Source organism: Lepisma saccharinum, chromosome 1 (genome assembly GCF_977018435.1).
Source record: "Lepisma saccharinum chromosome 1, izLepSacc3.1, whole genome shotgun sequence".
NCBI classification, from domain to species: Eukaryota; Metazoa; Arthropoda; class Insecta; order Zygentoma; family Lepismatidae; genus Lepisma; species Lepisma saccharinum.
In genome coordinates this window covers 174,860,250-174,877,431 of record NC_139229.1, presented here as the reverse complement: position 1 = coordinate 174,877,431, position 17,182 = coordinate 174,860,250, and the positions used below count along the sequence as shown (strand labels likewise).

Below are 17,182 nucleotides of genomic sequence, written 5' to 3'. Positions count from 1 at the left end.
CCATTCCGCCATACTTTTTACACTAAACTGTCGCCCCTAAAGATACTTGTACGAAAGTTCTCCACTACAATTTGCCACTCTCTTTTATTTTGCATTCTACACGTGAGCGGAAAGGAAGTGCTTTGTGGTAGTTCTTGTTTCAGTTCTTATACCTCACACTGTATAAAACCATATGAAAAAGTCTGATGAACTATTGGAATTCACACATCTTTATGGGTGACAGTAGGAGAAATCGTATAACAAAAAACAGTATATTTTTACAATGATAGTCGATGAAAACTTAAAGTGCTGTCGTACTTAAAAGTAAACACATTGTGCAACAAGTATTTGAGAAGTCAACTGCAGAATTTCTTTAATCAGCTCTTGACCTGAATGTGTATATGGCCGCTTTCACTCCTCCACGTACTATGAGAAGTATCGTGTAATGAATTCAATGCAGCTCCTTCCAGTGCATATCAGATTTCACAGTCCTTGTGAATAGCCAAGTACGATGCAAGGAAAGAAGACACTGCAAATAAACAACTACCTCCAGAGCGTGCAAAGTGAAACCGTGTCATCTAGATGGTGAGGTCACATTGTCGTTCAAGGAAGGATTGTTTCTTTTTCTTTTGGAACGAATCTTAGCGATGACTCGTGTGATTCAATTCCCATATTATTCTCAGGGGAACGACATGGCGTAGATAATTTCCAGAAGAATTTATGCGTAACTTGTTTATTGAGGTTCGACCAAATTAAGCACGTATAGCTCGGACATAAAAGGAAAAAGCAAGTCACACAAAGATAGCATATTGTTTATTGTTTAAACATAAACTGTCTCAAATTATAGTGGACACAATTAACAAGAACGAAAAATAAGATTAGAATATGAAATGAAGATTTAGCAAACACACGTAGCTTTAAAAGTGCGGTAGACCAGAGATGAGACAAACTCAGAAATAAACAGAAGACTGCAATGCGGGGCAAACTCTTTTTAAGTTTGAGTCTTTGATTGATTGAGTTTGTGTTTTAAGTCCACTTTATGCACAGTAAGGCTAATTGGATCCGAACCACTATGTGTGTCCACCGAGTATCGAACCCGGGACCCCTTATTTACAAGACTACGACTTTACGCGATGCCACCGGGGAGGTTTTGTTTTAAAGACGGGAAGGATCTGATATGATGTCAAAAGTACCACTATAGTGTAAGAAATCCTACATAGAGATGCATTATGGTTCAATAATATCACGATTTAAAAACATGGCTATTAAGGAAATATGAAAAGGATGGAGGAAATAAGAGGTAAAAGAACGTGGGAAATAAAAGATGAGGTTTCTTTGGAAGACACACAATGAGGACATTAAGAATATGATGGAAGCAGGAAAATGGCAAGACAATATAGAGTGTGCAACAATGTAGTAGTGTGGATACAAGAGATGTTTGGATATGACGCATTAAGGAGTGATGCAACAAGGAAGACATCCGAACCGAATATGGAAGCGGCCCAGGACTCCGTCGTACGGTCAGGAATACAATTAAGTTGTTAATTAAAGGTATATTTCCTCTTGTCTCTAGTTTTTTTTGTAGTTTGACCTGATATTAGTATAAACGTTCTGTTTATGGTTTGAGTATCGCACGCGTTCATACTTGTATATGGGCCACTCGATACCAGAGCCATCAGCATCAGGGCTTGAGCTAGCAGGACAGACTAGACGGTCGCAATATGGAATTTTGATAACGTTACTTTTCGTCATGAAAATATCCTCCAATGCGTTAACCTGGCGGAAATGAACAGACGACAACTGTTATCGATTCTCAGAAATGTGGGGGTTCGAAGCGCTCTACGCTAACCACTTCACCAAAGGCAGTGGCGGCGATTGTGTTTCAAAATTGGTCGTGACAAGGACAGTTTACTTTACCTTGGTAGACAAGGTTTAGCATAGTGCGGGGGCAAAAGTGGCAAAAAGTGGGTGGCAACTGCCCCCCCCCTAATCGAAGTTTTCCAAAACGAAACAATGATTCGTATCTTAAGGAGAACCAAATGCATTCGCATCGCGCCATTTACTTTACATGACATCAAACAATGGCAGTTCCCCAACCCAACACACAATGCATCAGTGCAAACATCAATTTACGCAGGCGCCTGCGTCGGAAACAAAACAGAAAAAAAAGAGAACAGAATAGCGTGTTGTAAAAACGATTTATCAGATCGTCATGTTATTCATTCCCTCCCCCTCCTCTCCCTGCCATCATTATTCAGCGGACTTCGTGGTTTCATCACGTTGGCTTCTCTTCAATGAAATCTGCATCCACTTTCGCCTCTCGTTCTGTTCGTTGGGAAGCGGCGTTCTGTGAAGGCAAAACGTCTTTTTCTCAATTAAGCTCGCCAGGTTATAGGAATGATAAGGCATCTCCTTGTTTAAGGAGCCTCTACTGAATTACGAAACAGCTCCAAGGCTGGCAGATGGCTGTAGCGACGCCAAGAATGACGGTGATATCAACAGCGGGTAGGAAAGTTAACATAGTAGAACCAAGAGATTCCGTTTCGATAAAACCGTTGCATAAGCTCTTTGAGGCTTAATTTTAGCACAAGTCTTAAACGTAAGATTGCACTTAACAGCTTTTATGTTATGGAATATTTGAAATGTAAAGCTTTACCTGACGCCCACCGAGACCCGGCGAAACACGGAAATATCTGGCAACAGAACTTCTGTTGTCGGCTTCTATTGAAATCAAATGGTGTAACAACGCCCACTACAGGGAAGAGCCCGGAACGGAAGCCGGAATTTCCGATCCAGAAGTCTCCAGGTTATCGCCCACTGAGACGCCGGAAGGGGGTCTTTTGAGTTCTGTTTCCACTTCTCCGGCGGCTTAGTGGGCGTCACGTTTGCTATGAAAACAGGCGTGCTAAGATACAAATATAACTATTTGATTGATGCGGAGGAGGACATCGTATAGGGATGTAAAGTTTACCTTAATCGCCATGAATACTTAGGTTTGGTTAGGCGGGGAATTCTTGCAATATTACGTCACAAGTAAAAAGGAGTAGAACGGTGAATTTTGAAAAAGTACTGGTCAAGAATGAATAAAATGTTTTGCTATTATCAACGTGGTGCCCTCTGAACTTTGTTCCGAGTGACGTACTAGTCCATAAGGTAAGGAAGCAACTTCCTCCTGGGCTCTACCCCATGATTATATATTTATATCCCATACTCGCACTTTTACGGAAATAACAGAAAAATAACATGTTGGACTATGGTTCTGAAATTTAGTGAAATGTGCAGCATGCAAAAAAAAAAAAATGATACAAAATGCATATCGAAGCTGTAAAATCCATTTAATAAAGCATATTTTCCCCAAATAACATAGTATATAATAATAATAATAATTTTGTAATTTACTCTGTAGATATCAGTTTGAGGCACTTATTATTCCAGTTAATTGTCCAATATACTATTCTCAGAGATATTCTGAAAAATAGGTGAAACGAAAAAAAAGCACTTTAGCAAGCTTTAAAATAAACAGATACCGTCCTCCGCCATGACACCGAATCTATTATAATTCTACAGTTGGGTTTGGCTGCCCGGTCCCCAAGTTTTAAGCTGTTATGTCTCCACTCACATTACTCATCATGATCATTATTTCATTCTCATGATCAGCGTTAAACTACGGATTTGTTCGTTTAATTAACACGCAAATATAACAAGCATAATTTATAGTGTAATCATAGATAAATGTAATTTTAACAGAAACCGAGCAACGTTCAGATACAAGAGGATGCACACAATACAATTGAGCATATAATGGCCCATTAGTATGCAACTGCATACTCTGGTGCAGCCAAGTCTTAAGCAAAATAACCAAGTTTACGATCGTTCAACTGTGTATTTACCGAAGCAGTAATAAACCCTTTATGTTCCACGTGTTTTAAGTGACCAGGAGATATAAATATTCAAGAAAACTTCTGCATTCCATAACATATAGAAACAATATGCTTTATGATTTCACGGCAAGCTCGTGCCAACCAAGTCATGTTTCAATTATATAGCTTTAAACGTGGCGTCTGAAGAAATGATTTACGTACAGTTTATCTCCATAACGTACACACCATACATAAAGAAATCAGTAAACAGAAAGCTCTTCTAAATAATGGACAATTAGATAGAAACAGATAACCAAATCATTAACAATTTATTGAGGTGAAACTCTACTAACCACGTGCCGTAATCTACACCATTACTGCGTCATATATGATAACTTCTTGCAGATATTGAAAAAGTACATCTTTACTGTAGCCTTTGTTTTCTCTTTGAATGCAAATGCAAGCTGAGAAAGTTTACAGCTAAGTTTGAGTGTGAAGTTTCAGGAAAACCTTATTATTACTAATAAAAAATCAGTTAGAGAGCGGTTAAGTAAAGACTTATCGACAATATCTTTAAGATTCTATGTGAACTGAGTGAAACGTTAAAGGTGTATGAGTACATAAAGGGAATTTCAGCAAGGAATGTTTACCGACGATGTCTATGCAGATACGTATTTCTTGTGCTGTTCTTATTACATTGTTTTTTTAAAGACCGCATTCTTCACCTCTCACCAGGCCCGGAGCCAGAATTTTATTTCGGAGGGGGCTCATCCCTTATCAGCAGCCGCCATGTGAAGGAGAAACATTGTGAGGAGTAGAAACCCTGAATTTCTCAGCATATTACAACTTATTATACAAGATGTTTAATCCTGCTAATGAAGTAAAATTAATTAGCAATATATATACTACTTAAGTTATATATTTGCAGGAAATTGGGGGAAAGCTTCAGCCCCCAGAACCCACCCCCTGGCTACCTTCCTGCCTCTCACTAAGTTATTTTATACATTAAGTAAGATATCGTGTAGTGCACGTAATTGTAAGTTTTCCTAACCTAGACCTACCTTGAAAGCAGGCACTTGTTGCGGTGTCCCCACCACCAACAGTATACGAATATGTATTTAAAATTTCGGGAGAGTTGTAGCCCCATCAACCCCCTTGCGTACGCTCCAGTGGCTGCGTCCCTTTTTTGTAAATTGATACACAGACTTAAATTTTAACGGCAGAATATTGTTCTTTTAATTTCACATTAACTTCTAACAGTGTAGAAAGCTTTCTTGTAAGTAAACATACAGTATCTCAAGATGATTTGCCTTTTTGCTGAACACTTATAACGATAAAGCGCCACTGAACAATTTCTTACAAGATTTCTGTGATTATTCCCATCTGCCCACCGACCCCCTCTTTTATTTTGGCATCGCTACTGGTTGACTACGATTAAGTCCTCCTCGTCCGAGTTGCTATTTACTGGGAAAGCTCCCGTAGCGCAAATTGCATCTAAGCTTTGCAGTACTGTCATCACTCGTCACAGATATATGATGTTACATAATCAAGACAAGATCAAAGAAAGAAGAGTTGACTAGCAAGGGAATCACCTCACGGAAACACATCCATAACTCATGCGAACGAAGATAATTACGATTGTTACCACGACGTAACAATTGTCTTCTTCGTACGAAATTTCCCTTTCATAAGCCTCCTAGCGTAATTCCTATTATCTTAATTGGGAACAAAATGAAGAATATTGGAATGAATAGCTTTAGGAGAAAGTTCCTGCTCACTCGGTTGCATTAGATTGTGCGTGTGTTCATCGTAATAGCTTTCAAAACGGTGAAACCAATATTTCTGAATTACCATTCAAAAAAGTCAACACACTCCACACGTATATGGCTTGATTGGCATTGTCTATGCTTTTAGCACATACCCCGTATTCTGCCGGTGTTTTATTTCTTCCCGTGAGCGACGCAAGCAGTGGAACCATCATAGTTGCTCAACAGTGGGTTAAGGAAAAACAAAGCAGGCACCTACTGTTACATGCATAATGAAATACATTTATGGCAGTCACGTACCAGCTTTTCATTCGTACCTCATTATAAGTGAGGAAGGGGCGGAGTCAACTGTACGATTTATTACTGTCCCTGTGATAAAACTACCCAAAAATTATGAACATGTATTATTATTAATTCAAACCTTAATATCTCATTAACCGAACGATTGTTTCCTCTTCAACGTATCATGCCATACATGTCTTCCCCTCTTAGCCATGTCTGGCGGTGCTTCACAATGTACGCTAAACGCAAACTTGGCGATACTTTTGGAAAATATGTTTTGGGTTCTCAATTTATATTATCAATAGCATTCACAGCATCGTATTTATTATTTTCAATTATGTTTTCTAGAAACAAAATCTTAGTAACTTTAGAAAGACACACAAATTCTCTAAATGATTAGTAAAATATTTGGTTTCAAATAATTGTTAGCTTGCTACAAACTTGCATTATTATGAATGGATATGGAAGGCATTAAAACTGCCCGGAATAAAACTGCATCACTCGATAAATACAATATGTTCCATTGATAGCTAATCACAGAATTTTAGATTTAGTCTTATACTATTATTGATCTGGACAACTGTATCTGTTCTACAAGAATGAAAATTCACACTTTCTTTTAAATCAAATGAAACATTGAATGGTGGATGTGTACAGCTGTGCAAACCTATAGATTTTCTCATTACACGAGCCACTTATTTCATTATGCTTTATTCATGCGTTACTATTAAGATCCAATAATAAAAGTATTGTTGAAGATGAAGAAGTTCTCTCGGGATATCAGCCAAGTGATCTCTGGATAGGTTTATGTGTAATGTTATGTGTAATAACAGTATTGTTTTACAAGAAGCTTAATACGTGATGTTTAATTCCCCAGTAGTTAAAAGAACTATAAGTGTGTGAACTGATGAAACATAAAAATTAGGACAAGTTATTTCCTTTGAGAACAGTTGTGCAGATATAATTTTAAAGTCTAAAATAAACCTTTGAGTTATTTTTTAAAAATTACTATCCTATTCCTTTTGGAGTGGAAATTAACCATTATCTATGGAGATTTAAATTGCATCCTGAGAATAAGTAATTAAGTCTGGTCATACTTTGTGATCGATTCGATTTGTTATTATGAAGATGTAATTTTGTACACTTTCAGAACACCCCAGGAGAGACAATCGTACCTCACCCCCTTCCACACACTCTCCTAGTTCTGCAATAGCTACAATGTATGGTCAAACCTGAATGTACATATAAATTATGTACACGACGTTACACGCTAGATACTTTTTACTGTGTTCTGTAGGTTGCACATAAAGCCTTATACTTATTTTTTCCAATGAACGATCTTATCTGCTGTGGTGCTACATTTCAAGCTGTTGATATTCCCTCGAGTTGTAAAAACGCAGCGTCCATTTCACACGCACAATAAATGACTTCGACGAGCGAAAGAGCACGTAAGAACAATGACAGTAAACAACAAAGTAAGTCTGCAATTCAGTGCATCGAAACTTAGTATTGCCGAACATTGCTCATAGACTGTAATTTTGATTGGAGTAATTTGAGGCAACGGTTATCACTTAATGCTAGCAAAAGCTATTTAACATAAATGAAGGAAGAAGAGATGGGAGAAACGACACGTTTTCATTGTTTGCTTGTTGCGTGACAGGTCAAGAACCCGTTGGCTCGCAAGATGGGTGCATAATTGAAGATGCAATCTAGCATGGAAAGTTAACTAGCGACGTGGTGTGAGAAATCGAAAGCAGAGGTGTGTGTAGCTGTACTTTTGACACCTAAGGCAAGGCAACACAGCACAGAAATAAATAGGTTTCGTCGCGCCTTTCTCCGATAAGCCTGTAGGTGTTAAAGATTTAAAGAGCTTACGTCTAATGGACGAATCGTGTTGGATGCTGTCGATATGCAACGTAGATGTGCTCTGAAATGCTAAAAAGCATCTCTTTAAACTCAATCGTTTCAAACAGTGATATGCAAAATAGCTAAGCCTCCTTTACCAGCAAGAGGTTATTACTTGCTCAAGTACAATGTTCATAGACAAAACTTCCATCCATGCATAAGAAACTCCAATATTCGATGAGTATACCCTTATCTGTGGTACAACGCGTTATTGAATATTCATTACGCAGTCGATAGCTCCTTAACACCGGTATTAAAACTTTTTAATTAAGACTATGGGTGAAGCTGCGAGTTTCATTCTCATTCTTCAGACTGTTATGATGTGTTTAACAATAAAGATAGGACTTATCTAGGCTACTACTCTTTATTTTAAAGTAAAATGTGATATTAAATCGGATAGAAAATTATCATACCGTCGACCAATGACTGGTTTCTGAGCATTGTATCTGAAAAGCAAAGAAAGAAGTACTAAAGGATATGGCACATGTCTACTGAAACAGTCACTTTCAAACCCTCCCCCCACACCCAATCAGCTCCTTAAGCCATCTCATTTGCCGTGCGCGTTGATTGCATGCTTGGTCCAGACTCTCTTCACTTACGGTTCCAGATTCGAATCCTGGCGTGGACATATGTGTCCTTTGCGAGTGTCACTTTATCAATTTCATATAATCACAATTCATTCCCATATTCAGGATCATCCTAAAGAGGCAGAATAGTGTAAGAATGATGTAAGATAAAAATCTCCCACTCCTTAATTGCACATTGCCATTCTAGACCTAGAACGGACAAAAGCGTAGTTTAGGAATCAACTTCGTGGAGTACTAAAGGAAAGACTGCCATCCTAAGAAGAGTATTTCTTGGATTTTTTTTTTTTTATTGCAACGGTCAGATGAGGTTTTGAATCAGCGATCTACGGAATACGAGTGCCAACAATAGAACTATATGCTGAATTGAAATGAAAAGTTAGGTGTGGTCCATATCAACAAACAGCAAAGTGTCAAACGTTTGCAAGACCAGCGCAACTATCAACTCCCCATTGTTTTCTACAGGTTCCCGTGAGAAAATGCTGACATCTGAACTCAGGCAGACTATCTCATCACTTTCCTCTTCACCCTCTGAAATCCCAACAATCTGTTACGACGACGACAGTTTCTTGGAAACAAACTGTTGTCACGAAAACACTTTAATGTCATTAGTGGAACTTCTAGCGTCTGCTTTGAAGACAGCCTTCTCTCAGAAATGTCACGTCTTGTATATCTCCTTCCGAAGTGAGCACCTTAACTTAACTTTAGTATCGATTCCCGCCTCGCAGCACAAAACTTAGAGTCATATCAAAATTCAAATCCATCAATGTCACAAGGCACCGATGCCACTTAATGCAGTCGTGATTGATTAGCAAATATATACTAACAAAGTGTCCTATGAAACCAACACACGTCGGCATCCATGGCGGAACGGTTATCATAGCGTGCTACGACGCCACGGTCTCTGGTTCGAATCCGGACCTGGGCGTTCCTTGTGACTGTACCCTCATCAATTTCATCATATCATCTCTCATTCTCGTCTTCGCTATTAGCCACAAGTGACAGAAAAGCGAAGTAAAATAAACCAAATAAAGAAACAAAAAAAAAAAATCGCACACTTACCACTTTTGAGCAAACAGTAGTATTAAGCGCACATTGATGAAATCGGAAATTCTGACTTAATGTAGCCGAAGATATTATATTGTGAAAAGGAGTGTAAACTGTCACACAATGTGGCATTACATAGTTACCGCTGACTTGGTATCAATCGTATCGTTATATTTCTGATATTTCCAATGTTGTAACCAATGGCGGCGATTTGGTTCCAAAACCGGGGTGCAAGGTATCAAAACTTGGGTGGGGGGGGGGCAAAGACAATATAATTCCCTTTGTATATAAGATTAGCTTAGTGTGGGGGGCAACTGCCTTCCTCGCCGCCACTGGTAGTAACATATAGGTATCAGAACGAAATAACATGAAGTGGTTGTGACAGCCCTTTATGTTCATCCCGTTCCGACCTTTTTCTAACTGCAGCCAGCGCATGAAAATGTACCGAGCTCTTTTTAGCACATACTCAGGCATTTTATTTGCTTCTTATCAGAATCACTGGTGATATGTATCCATAAATTATTTATTGTAATTAGTTCCAACATGTGCGAAATACATTTGAATTTATTTTGTCACTTAGATTGCCTCAAAAATAGGTCAAAAACTTTTTTATATCAAAGTGAACAAATTTTCGAGGTGTTTGTATGTTTTTTACACTGGCATTTCATTTTCCCGACATGGGTATTCCTTTGTGATTTTTCGTTCAAGGATTGTATCTGCTCATCAATCATCTTCATCTATATTTAGGTAATTGCCTAATAAACAGAGAAGCGACATATAATAATAAATACATATAAAAAATAATTTCACTCTAATGGTTTCACAGTTTCTGGTATGTTTACAGCAGCTTCAGCAGGAAAGGAGAAAGGAGGGAATGAATGCATTACAGAATTACCGGTCAAGTCGTTTTCCAACCCTCCCATAAACCCGTTTCTCCCACTCCCATCGGATTTGTAGTTTCAGTGAACTTTGCAAAACGAAAAAAAAAAACGATTTCAGGGTCTGGGAATATGGTAGCATTACCTACACCACGCTTGAGATAAGAGTTTGTTCTGGGATCGTATTCCTAATAACTTCAAATGACATTCATGGAATGTTATTAAGAATGTATAATGAAAAGTCTATTACATAAAGTAAAATAGGGATGGTATCGAGATTAGACTGAGGTAACAGTTAAAAATTCAAGACTAGAACAATTGAGACGACACCCAGTCTTTTTGTTTGAAACGCTTGTAAACTTGACTACATGCCACATGAAAATACAGCCCAAAGCAAAATTGCTCTAACATGCAACTTGTTCGTAGATACCAAGAGGGTGATTGACAGGTTATTTATTAAGAAGTTCTACATATATTTAAAAAGCTGTCTCGGTACTAAAATCCTAAGTTTTCTCAATTCGTACTTGTTAGCTTTCTGTACAGCACTTGCACGCCTGAATTCCCAAAATTATCAACATATAACATGTTTTGGACTACAAAGAGCCTTGTTAATTGCCAAAAGAACAATATTTCTACAGAAATCCTGATTTATATTACATAACATTCAGTGAAAGACATGTGACATTTTTGTCAAGATTAATGGCTATAAATAAGAACAGTTAGCCAATTGACGAGTTTGAATTTAGGTTTATAAGCACTTTTGAAAATTTTAAACCATGAACTGAAAGGCTTAAAAAAGGAACCAAATTTGCATGAAACAATGAAATTATTTTGAAATACTCTGACAACTCTTCTGAGCATAAAGCTAAAAATGAGGCACGATTACAAGAAATCGTAGCTGCAAATTTCCAATTTTCACCTTATTTTTTCGCCACATGCGCGTAAAAAGAGTAAATTTGCATGAAACGCTGAAAATCGTGATAAAGATCAATTTATCGCGCGACGTAAAATGAAATATAGACGCATTTTATGCATATTATAAGCACATAAATTACACAAGGTACGTACAGAGCAGACAAGGAGATGAAGCTACAGATCATAAAACTTTTATGATAAATTAAGTGAAGGACATAATCCACGTTGTTCTGTGCGAGGAAATTGTCAGTGTACTGCGCTGGGAAATGTATATTCGTATACATATTCAAAACAGTAACAATATGGCACATCAATCGGCGTGCACATTGGCGTGACAATGACAATACACCCTATTACCTCAGACAACTTTTAAAAAGTTAAATACGCGAAAAGAAGGGGGACGTTACCATTGTGGCATGTTAAAAATAATAGTTTTACTCTCCCCATTTTTACGGGATTCTTGGCCACACTACTGCTTATCAGGGAAGGGACCGACACCAACATTGTTTTCAAATCCTAACAGATATTTACAATAGTGATCAGGAAGGTACATATTAAGCCAATATTATCTCTGTTCATGCAAAAATAATTGGCAAATATCTTACTGGCACATAGGCTAATCGAAATTCTATGAATGTGGGGCTAAATCTGGGTACTCACCTTGTCCATGGGCATCCTGGAAAAGTCCTAGAAGAAGCGTCCACAACAGAAACACGAAGGGATTCATTTTCAACAAAATCACTTCACAGAGCCCATACACACTCAAGCAAATGCAAGGCACAGTTTCGCCCGCTGCAAGAGAATCCCACACAGACAAACGACACCCATTTGAAAACCAAGTAATTCCGAGGGTTCAAACAGAGTCAGTTCTTGGCACAAGTTGTTTGTAGCCTTGGAAGGCAAAAAAAAAAGAAGTAAAACCTCTATTTTTAGCTTCCAGAAACGGTATGCAGAGAAACCACTTCCTACAGTTGCCTTCAGCACCCAAAACACTTTCACAAATCTCTTCTATGCTTGCGAGTGTCTCCCTGTGTGGCGCTAAGGCCGAAATCGGTTTGGTTTTAAACACCGTATAAAGTCATACGAAGCAACGAACGCACCACAGCCGTGAGTAAACTTCCACAAACTTGCAAGGACGGAGCCACAAAGGTGGAGTCTTGGATCACCACCTGTTTGTATTCCAGCGATGGGAGTGCACACCTCCGCGCTGTCGCTGGGAAGCCGCTTCGCCTGTTGCTATAACAACACCACCTGTTCGTCTGCGGGTTCTTGCGCGCAGAGGAGCAGCAGCGAGCCGACCAGACGTGACGTCACCGGAGCCGGATCCTTTCATTGGTTGCGGTCGAGCGGTACCTTGTCACGCTGAATACACAAATACGTTTTGAAGCCTTGTCGATGGGCCGATGCTTACGGGATTATTTGACTGCAAACAAGGTTCTGTCCTACCGATTTGATTTTATGCGTTAGGGATTGAAAATAATTAATGGTGGCAATGCACCTTTCAGTACGAAAACTAATGACAGTAGACTTTCGGACGTTATTTACCGTTTTGCTTCTTCTTTCTTTTCAATTAGATAATTTTACGTCGCTTCTCTATCTCTCGGGCTTATCGTGACGATGAGAATGGGTGATGAAATCGATGGATAAACGGCACAGTAACGGGCACATCTGATTTCCAACAATCCAATAGCAACTCAATAGGATCGTTACAACCCAGAAGTGACCGTGACACACTCATGCCTTGCCCAGGGTTCGAACCAGACGCGGATCCACGAAGAGGGCCACAGGAGCGATCGCCCCCTCCGAGCTGCAGGTTTTTGAGAATATTATTGTGCCTAATATTTTTGAAGACTCAAATATTCTGCCTTTTATCACCAAGTTTAACAGGCTCCCGAATATTTTTTTTTTAAAAAAATTGATTTAAATCAATGTTATGCTCATGATGGGATAATCAGATTTCGACCTACAGTTAAATTAGGTTCTTTGGCCTTATCGACGGAGCACTGCTAACTTTGTCACCTTCTAATCAAGAGGTCTTTTGTTCAATATCCACTGGAGGCACTTGGTGGGTCGGATGCTTCTTTAAACTGTAGGTTCTGTCCCGCTTAGACTACCTGTGCATAAAGTGGATATTAAACAAAAAAAACTCAAACCTAAATTTTGATCCAAACCAGTGTGCAATATGCCTCAAAACGGTATCGAACCGTAGACCCCTTAAGAGAATAGGTATTTGTTTAATTTATTTAACCCATATCTAATCGTTCGATTTTCCGTGGCAACGACAGACAAAAAGAACCATCTATTCCAGCCCTGGACCCCCATTTTTGCAAATCAATACTCTAATCTTCAGAACCTAGAAGTCATGTTCCTGCAAGTGTAGGTTAGAATCGATTATCTGCGAGGTAAGGTACCCGCCTGAAATTCGCCCCTCCCAACTGTAACTTCTGAATCCGCCGTTGGTTCGGACGTGGAATCCTTGGCTCCTCAGCATGTTATCCTGATCACACGCCGCGAAGGTTGTGACAAGTTTCTTTTTGTGTACGTATGTGCACACACATACACACACTTTCCGTTTTTCAATTATAGTTGTAAGTACGTACAATTTCTCATGTGCCTAAATGTATAATTTCTGTTTCTCTCCTTTCCTTTGAACAATTTTACTTATCTACTAGTATGGGAAAAACACTATTTTGAGCTAGAAATACCGATTTACATTCAACTTTGTTTGACAGCATGATAAGTGATTGTGACAGGCGGATTTTTTCGATTGGAGTGCAGTGGATATAATAATAAGAAATATATATTAATACAGCCGCAGATTTAGTTTATTTCTTATTCTCTCCTATTTTCTATCTCTTTCTTTTTTCAACTTAATCTCAGACACTGGCGTACGCAAGGAGAAAAGGGGGGGGGTGCTAAATGGGTTTCAGCCAACTACAAAATTTTGACAAAATTAAAATGTTAAAATGAAACCAGTAGGCTACAGAACTCGCGAAAAACCAAAGTGGTAAGTGCAACCTTCCCTTATAATGACACGATTTCTCTCTTTGAACAAATTTTAAAACGAATCTTAAACATGCTAGTTACGAAATATTTTATTGTACATTCCGCCTCGCCCCTAGAACGCAGTTCTGTAATATTCACCTTTACAATTCCAGCCTCCTCCGAATAAAAGTTCTGCTATTTTTTGGTTAATTCTGTTTCCTTGTTACTTTTCTTCCTGTTTCTGTTTCCTTTCCCTCGACTCCTTCTGTTACTTGGTTGATTTGTTGTTGTAAGTCCACTTTATGCACAGTAAGGCTAATTGGGGCTGGACCTACAGTTTAAAGTGGGATCCGAACCACTTGTGCCTCCACCGTGTATCGAACCCGGGACCCCTTGGTTACAAGGCGACGACGCTACCACTGCGCCATCGGGGAGGTCGCTTCTGTTACTTATTCTTATTCGTTTCATCCTGTCAAGATTTATATGTATGTATGTCAGTCATTGGGACTTTGATTTTTGTTCGGGGTGGTATCTGAAGGGGGAATGAGGAGGAAATACTGACCTCTGATTGATAATTTTTGGTACTTGGGGGAACTATGTATAATTTGTATAATCTATCTCTACTAGGGAAAATTTGCTTTAAAAAATACCACAAAATGGAAAAAAATAGTTGAAAACATCACAGATGAATCCCGCCATCTTTACCTCAGGTAAGATACTTCACCCTGAGATTTCCAACAGCTTACAACCTGTGCCATCACGTTTGCGTCACTAAGAAAGCAAATTTATTTAAATATTTATGCAAAAGTAGATATTACAACGTAGCTTTCCGTTATAATGAATACGATAATATGCTGTCACACATGAAATGCCTGATGCCGTCGTGAAAGAACAGAGTACACAACGCACTAAAAGCTTCACCTAATTTTTTTTTTCATAACGTTTCGTACTTCTTTATATTTTGCATGCATCGTGAAGACGTATGTTTTGAATATTTAATTTTGCGTAGGCGTGATGTGTTGCAGGCACGGGATTTTTTATGCTACGCAATAAAACCCGTAAGGAATGCGTCACATTCGCATGTTGACGCGTTAGATGGGTATCAATATAGAACTTGGGTAGGTAGTGGTACAGAAACTGTGTTTTTTTTTACTTGTGGCTGTCTTCAGTTAATCAAAAAAAATCACAGTATTTCTACCGTCTACATACAATGAATAATTCATTCAGTGGCAGAGGGGAGGGAAGGGGGGGGGGTGAAGCGGAGAACGGTCTCAGTTGATCAGTCTGCCCCCCAGAAAATGGGAAAGGGCTGGTCTGTTTAGCCCAAATACGCAATTTTCGTTGTTTTTTGTTTTTTAGGGTAGGTTGATTTTGATTTGATTTCGTTTATTATTTTACTTCGCGTTTTGTGCCTCTTGGCTAATTTGCGAAGATGGGGATGAGGATGAAATGCTGAAATTGATGAATGGACATTCACACTAACCAGCACTCGCTCTTCTCCCTGAAGTTATAAATACACAGATTCACTACATACAGAAAAAATATATTCCTTGCTCCGGTAAGTGGATAAAAATTTTGAGCACGTGTTTCAGGGAAAAATTCTGAGCTCGACTTTTGGATGAATATAACAAATGGATGAGCCAATTGACACTGGATTAACAGTTGAGAGTGAGACAAAATGTGCTGCTACCGGAAATTGAATCCGGGATATAATGGTGTCAGTAACATAACATTTGATCAGCGAGATGCTCCCAGAGTGTCAAATCATTGAACACTGGTGGGGGATGAAGATCTTAAGCTATACACACGCTCGCGCGCGATAAATAAATATATTATGTTATACATATTTATGATGTTATTAAATATAAAAGTAAATTACTAAATAATTACAAATGCATTATTATTGAATATAAAGGAATTAATTTGTTACTTTTATATACTGTATATCAGATATTTATAACGTAACAAACTAATTACTTTGCTCAATATGTCAATAAATTAGAAAATAGTCGAAATACGAGTAGTTATAGTATTTATCTTGCATTCATGTTTTACTTTTATTGTGCGTATATTGCTATTGGTTTGCAACTGTATTTTGAAAGAGAGAGAGAGAGAGAAAGGATGCAACACTCAAAAACACTCTAATTTGTGCCTGTTTCCGATTTTATCCTTAGTAAAGTATATTTGAAGTCAGAACTGCTTATCTTTTGATGTTACAAAAAAAGAATTCCCCCGGAAATATTTGGCGGGGGAGGATTTTTGAGTCCAAGATTGTTGCCGGGGGGAAGTTCTCCCTGTTCTTTCAGAGTTTGGCACCCTGGGTGCCCCTGTTGTCAGCAATGTATCATTGCAATTCATTTCGCAACCAGAGAATGACCCATCTTTTAAACCATGGTCAGCGCTCACGAAGTCTGGAAGGGAGAAACAAACAATGCCTTATATGCATACTCTGTTCTCGTAACAGCATTTCACAAGAAGGGAAACCAGTTGAAATGGTGGTGATGTAGAGGGGGCGGGGGGATATATATACATGTACTTCGTCAAGGCACGTGATTTGTGACGACGCATGAGAATCGTGTGTGATGGTTTCCCATATGCATAAGTGGTTTATGTGGGAAAATGGACGGCCGTAGTATAAAAACAGTTACGTAAGAGTGGGTGTTCCAAAGGAAAGAGGCATAACTTTAGCGTAACATACAGATTTTTTGTTCTCTGCTCTTGAACTCAGTGTCGGCTGGTAATCTAGAAAATCTCGTGGATCGTCCTTCAAGATGGGAGGGAAGAAGCAGCGTAGCAAGAACTCATTTGCTGTCATGGCTGCCAGACGAAGAGAATGACAAGACTTTCGCCGCAAAAACTGTTTCAAGAGAAAGGCAATTAATATTTTTCGTGCCTTATGAAAACTGCTATGTAGTATGTGGCACGGGGCCACGGATTAAATTAAAGAACTTCACATTCAGAGAGAACTATTTCTTTCTTTC

The 17,182-nt window shown here is 38.7% G+C and overlaps 1 protein-coding gene across 1 annotated transcript in view; it reads right to left on the bottom strand.

Annotated features, from left to right (window-relative positions):
* Window positions 1-12,462, bottom strand: part of LOC146004316 (uncharacterized) — a 170,117-nt gene extending 157,655 nt beyond the window's left edge. The window contains exon 1 of the mRNA XM_083143072.1: window positions 11,877-12,462. Coding sequence (XP_082999198.1) covers window positions 11,877-11,943 — 67 coding nt within the window. The 5' untranslated portion in view covers window positions 11,944-12,462. The remainder of the gene's footprint in view (window positions 1-11,876) is intronic.
* Window positions 12,463-17,182: the final 4,720 nt, after the last annotated feature.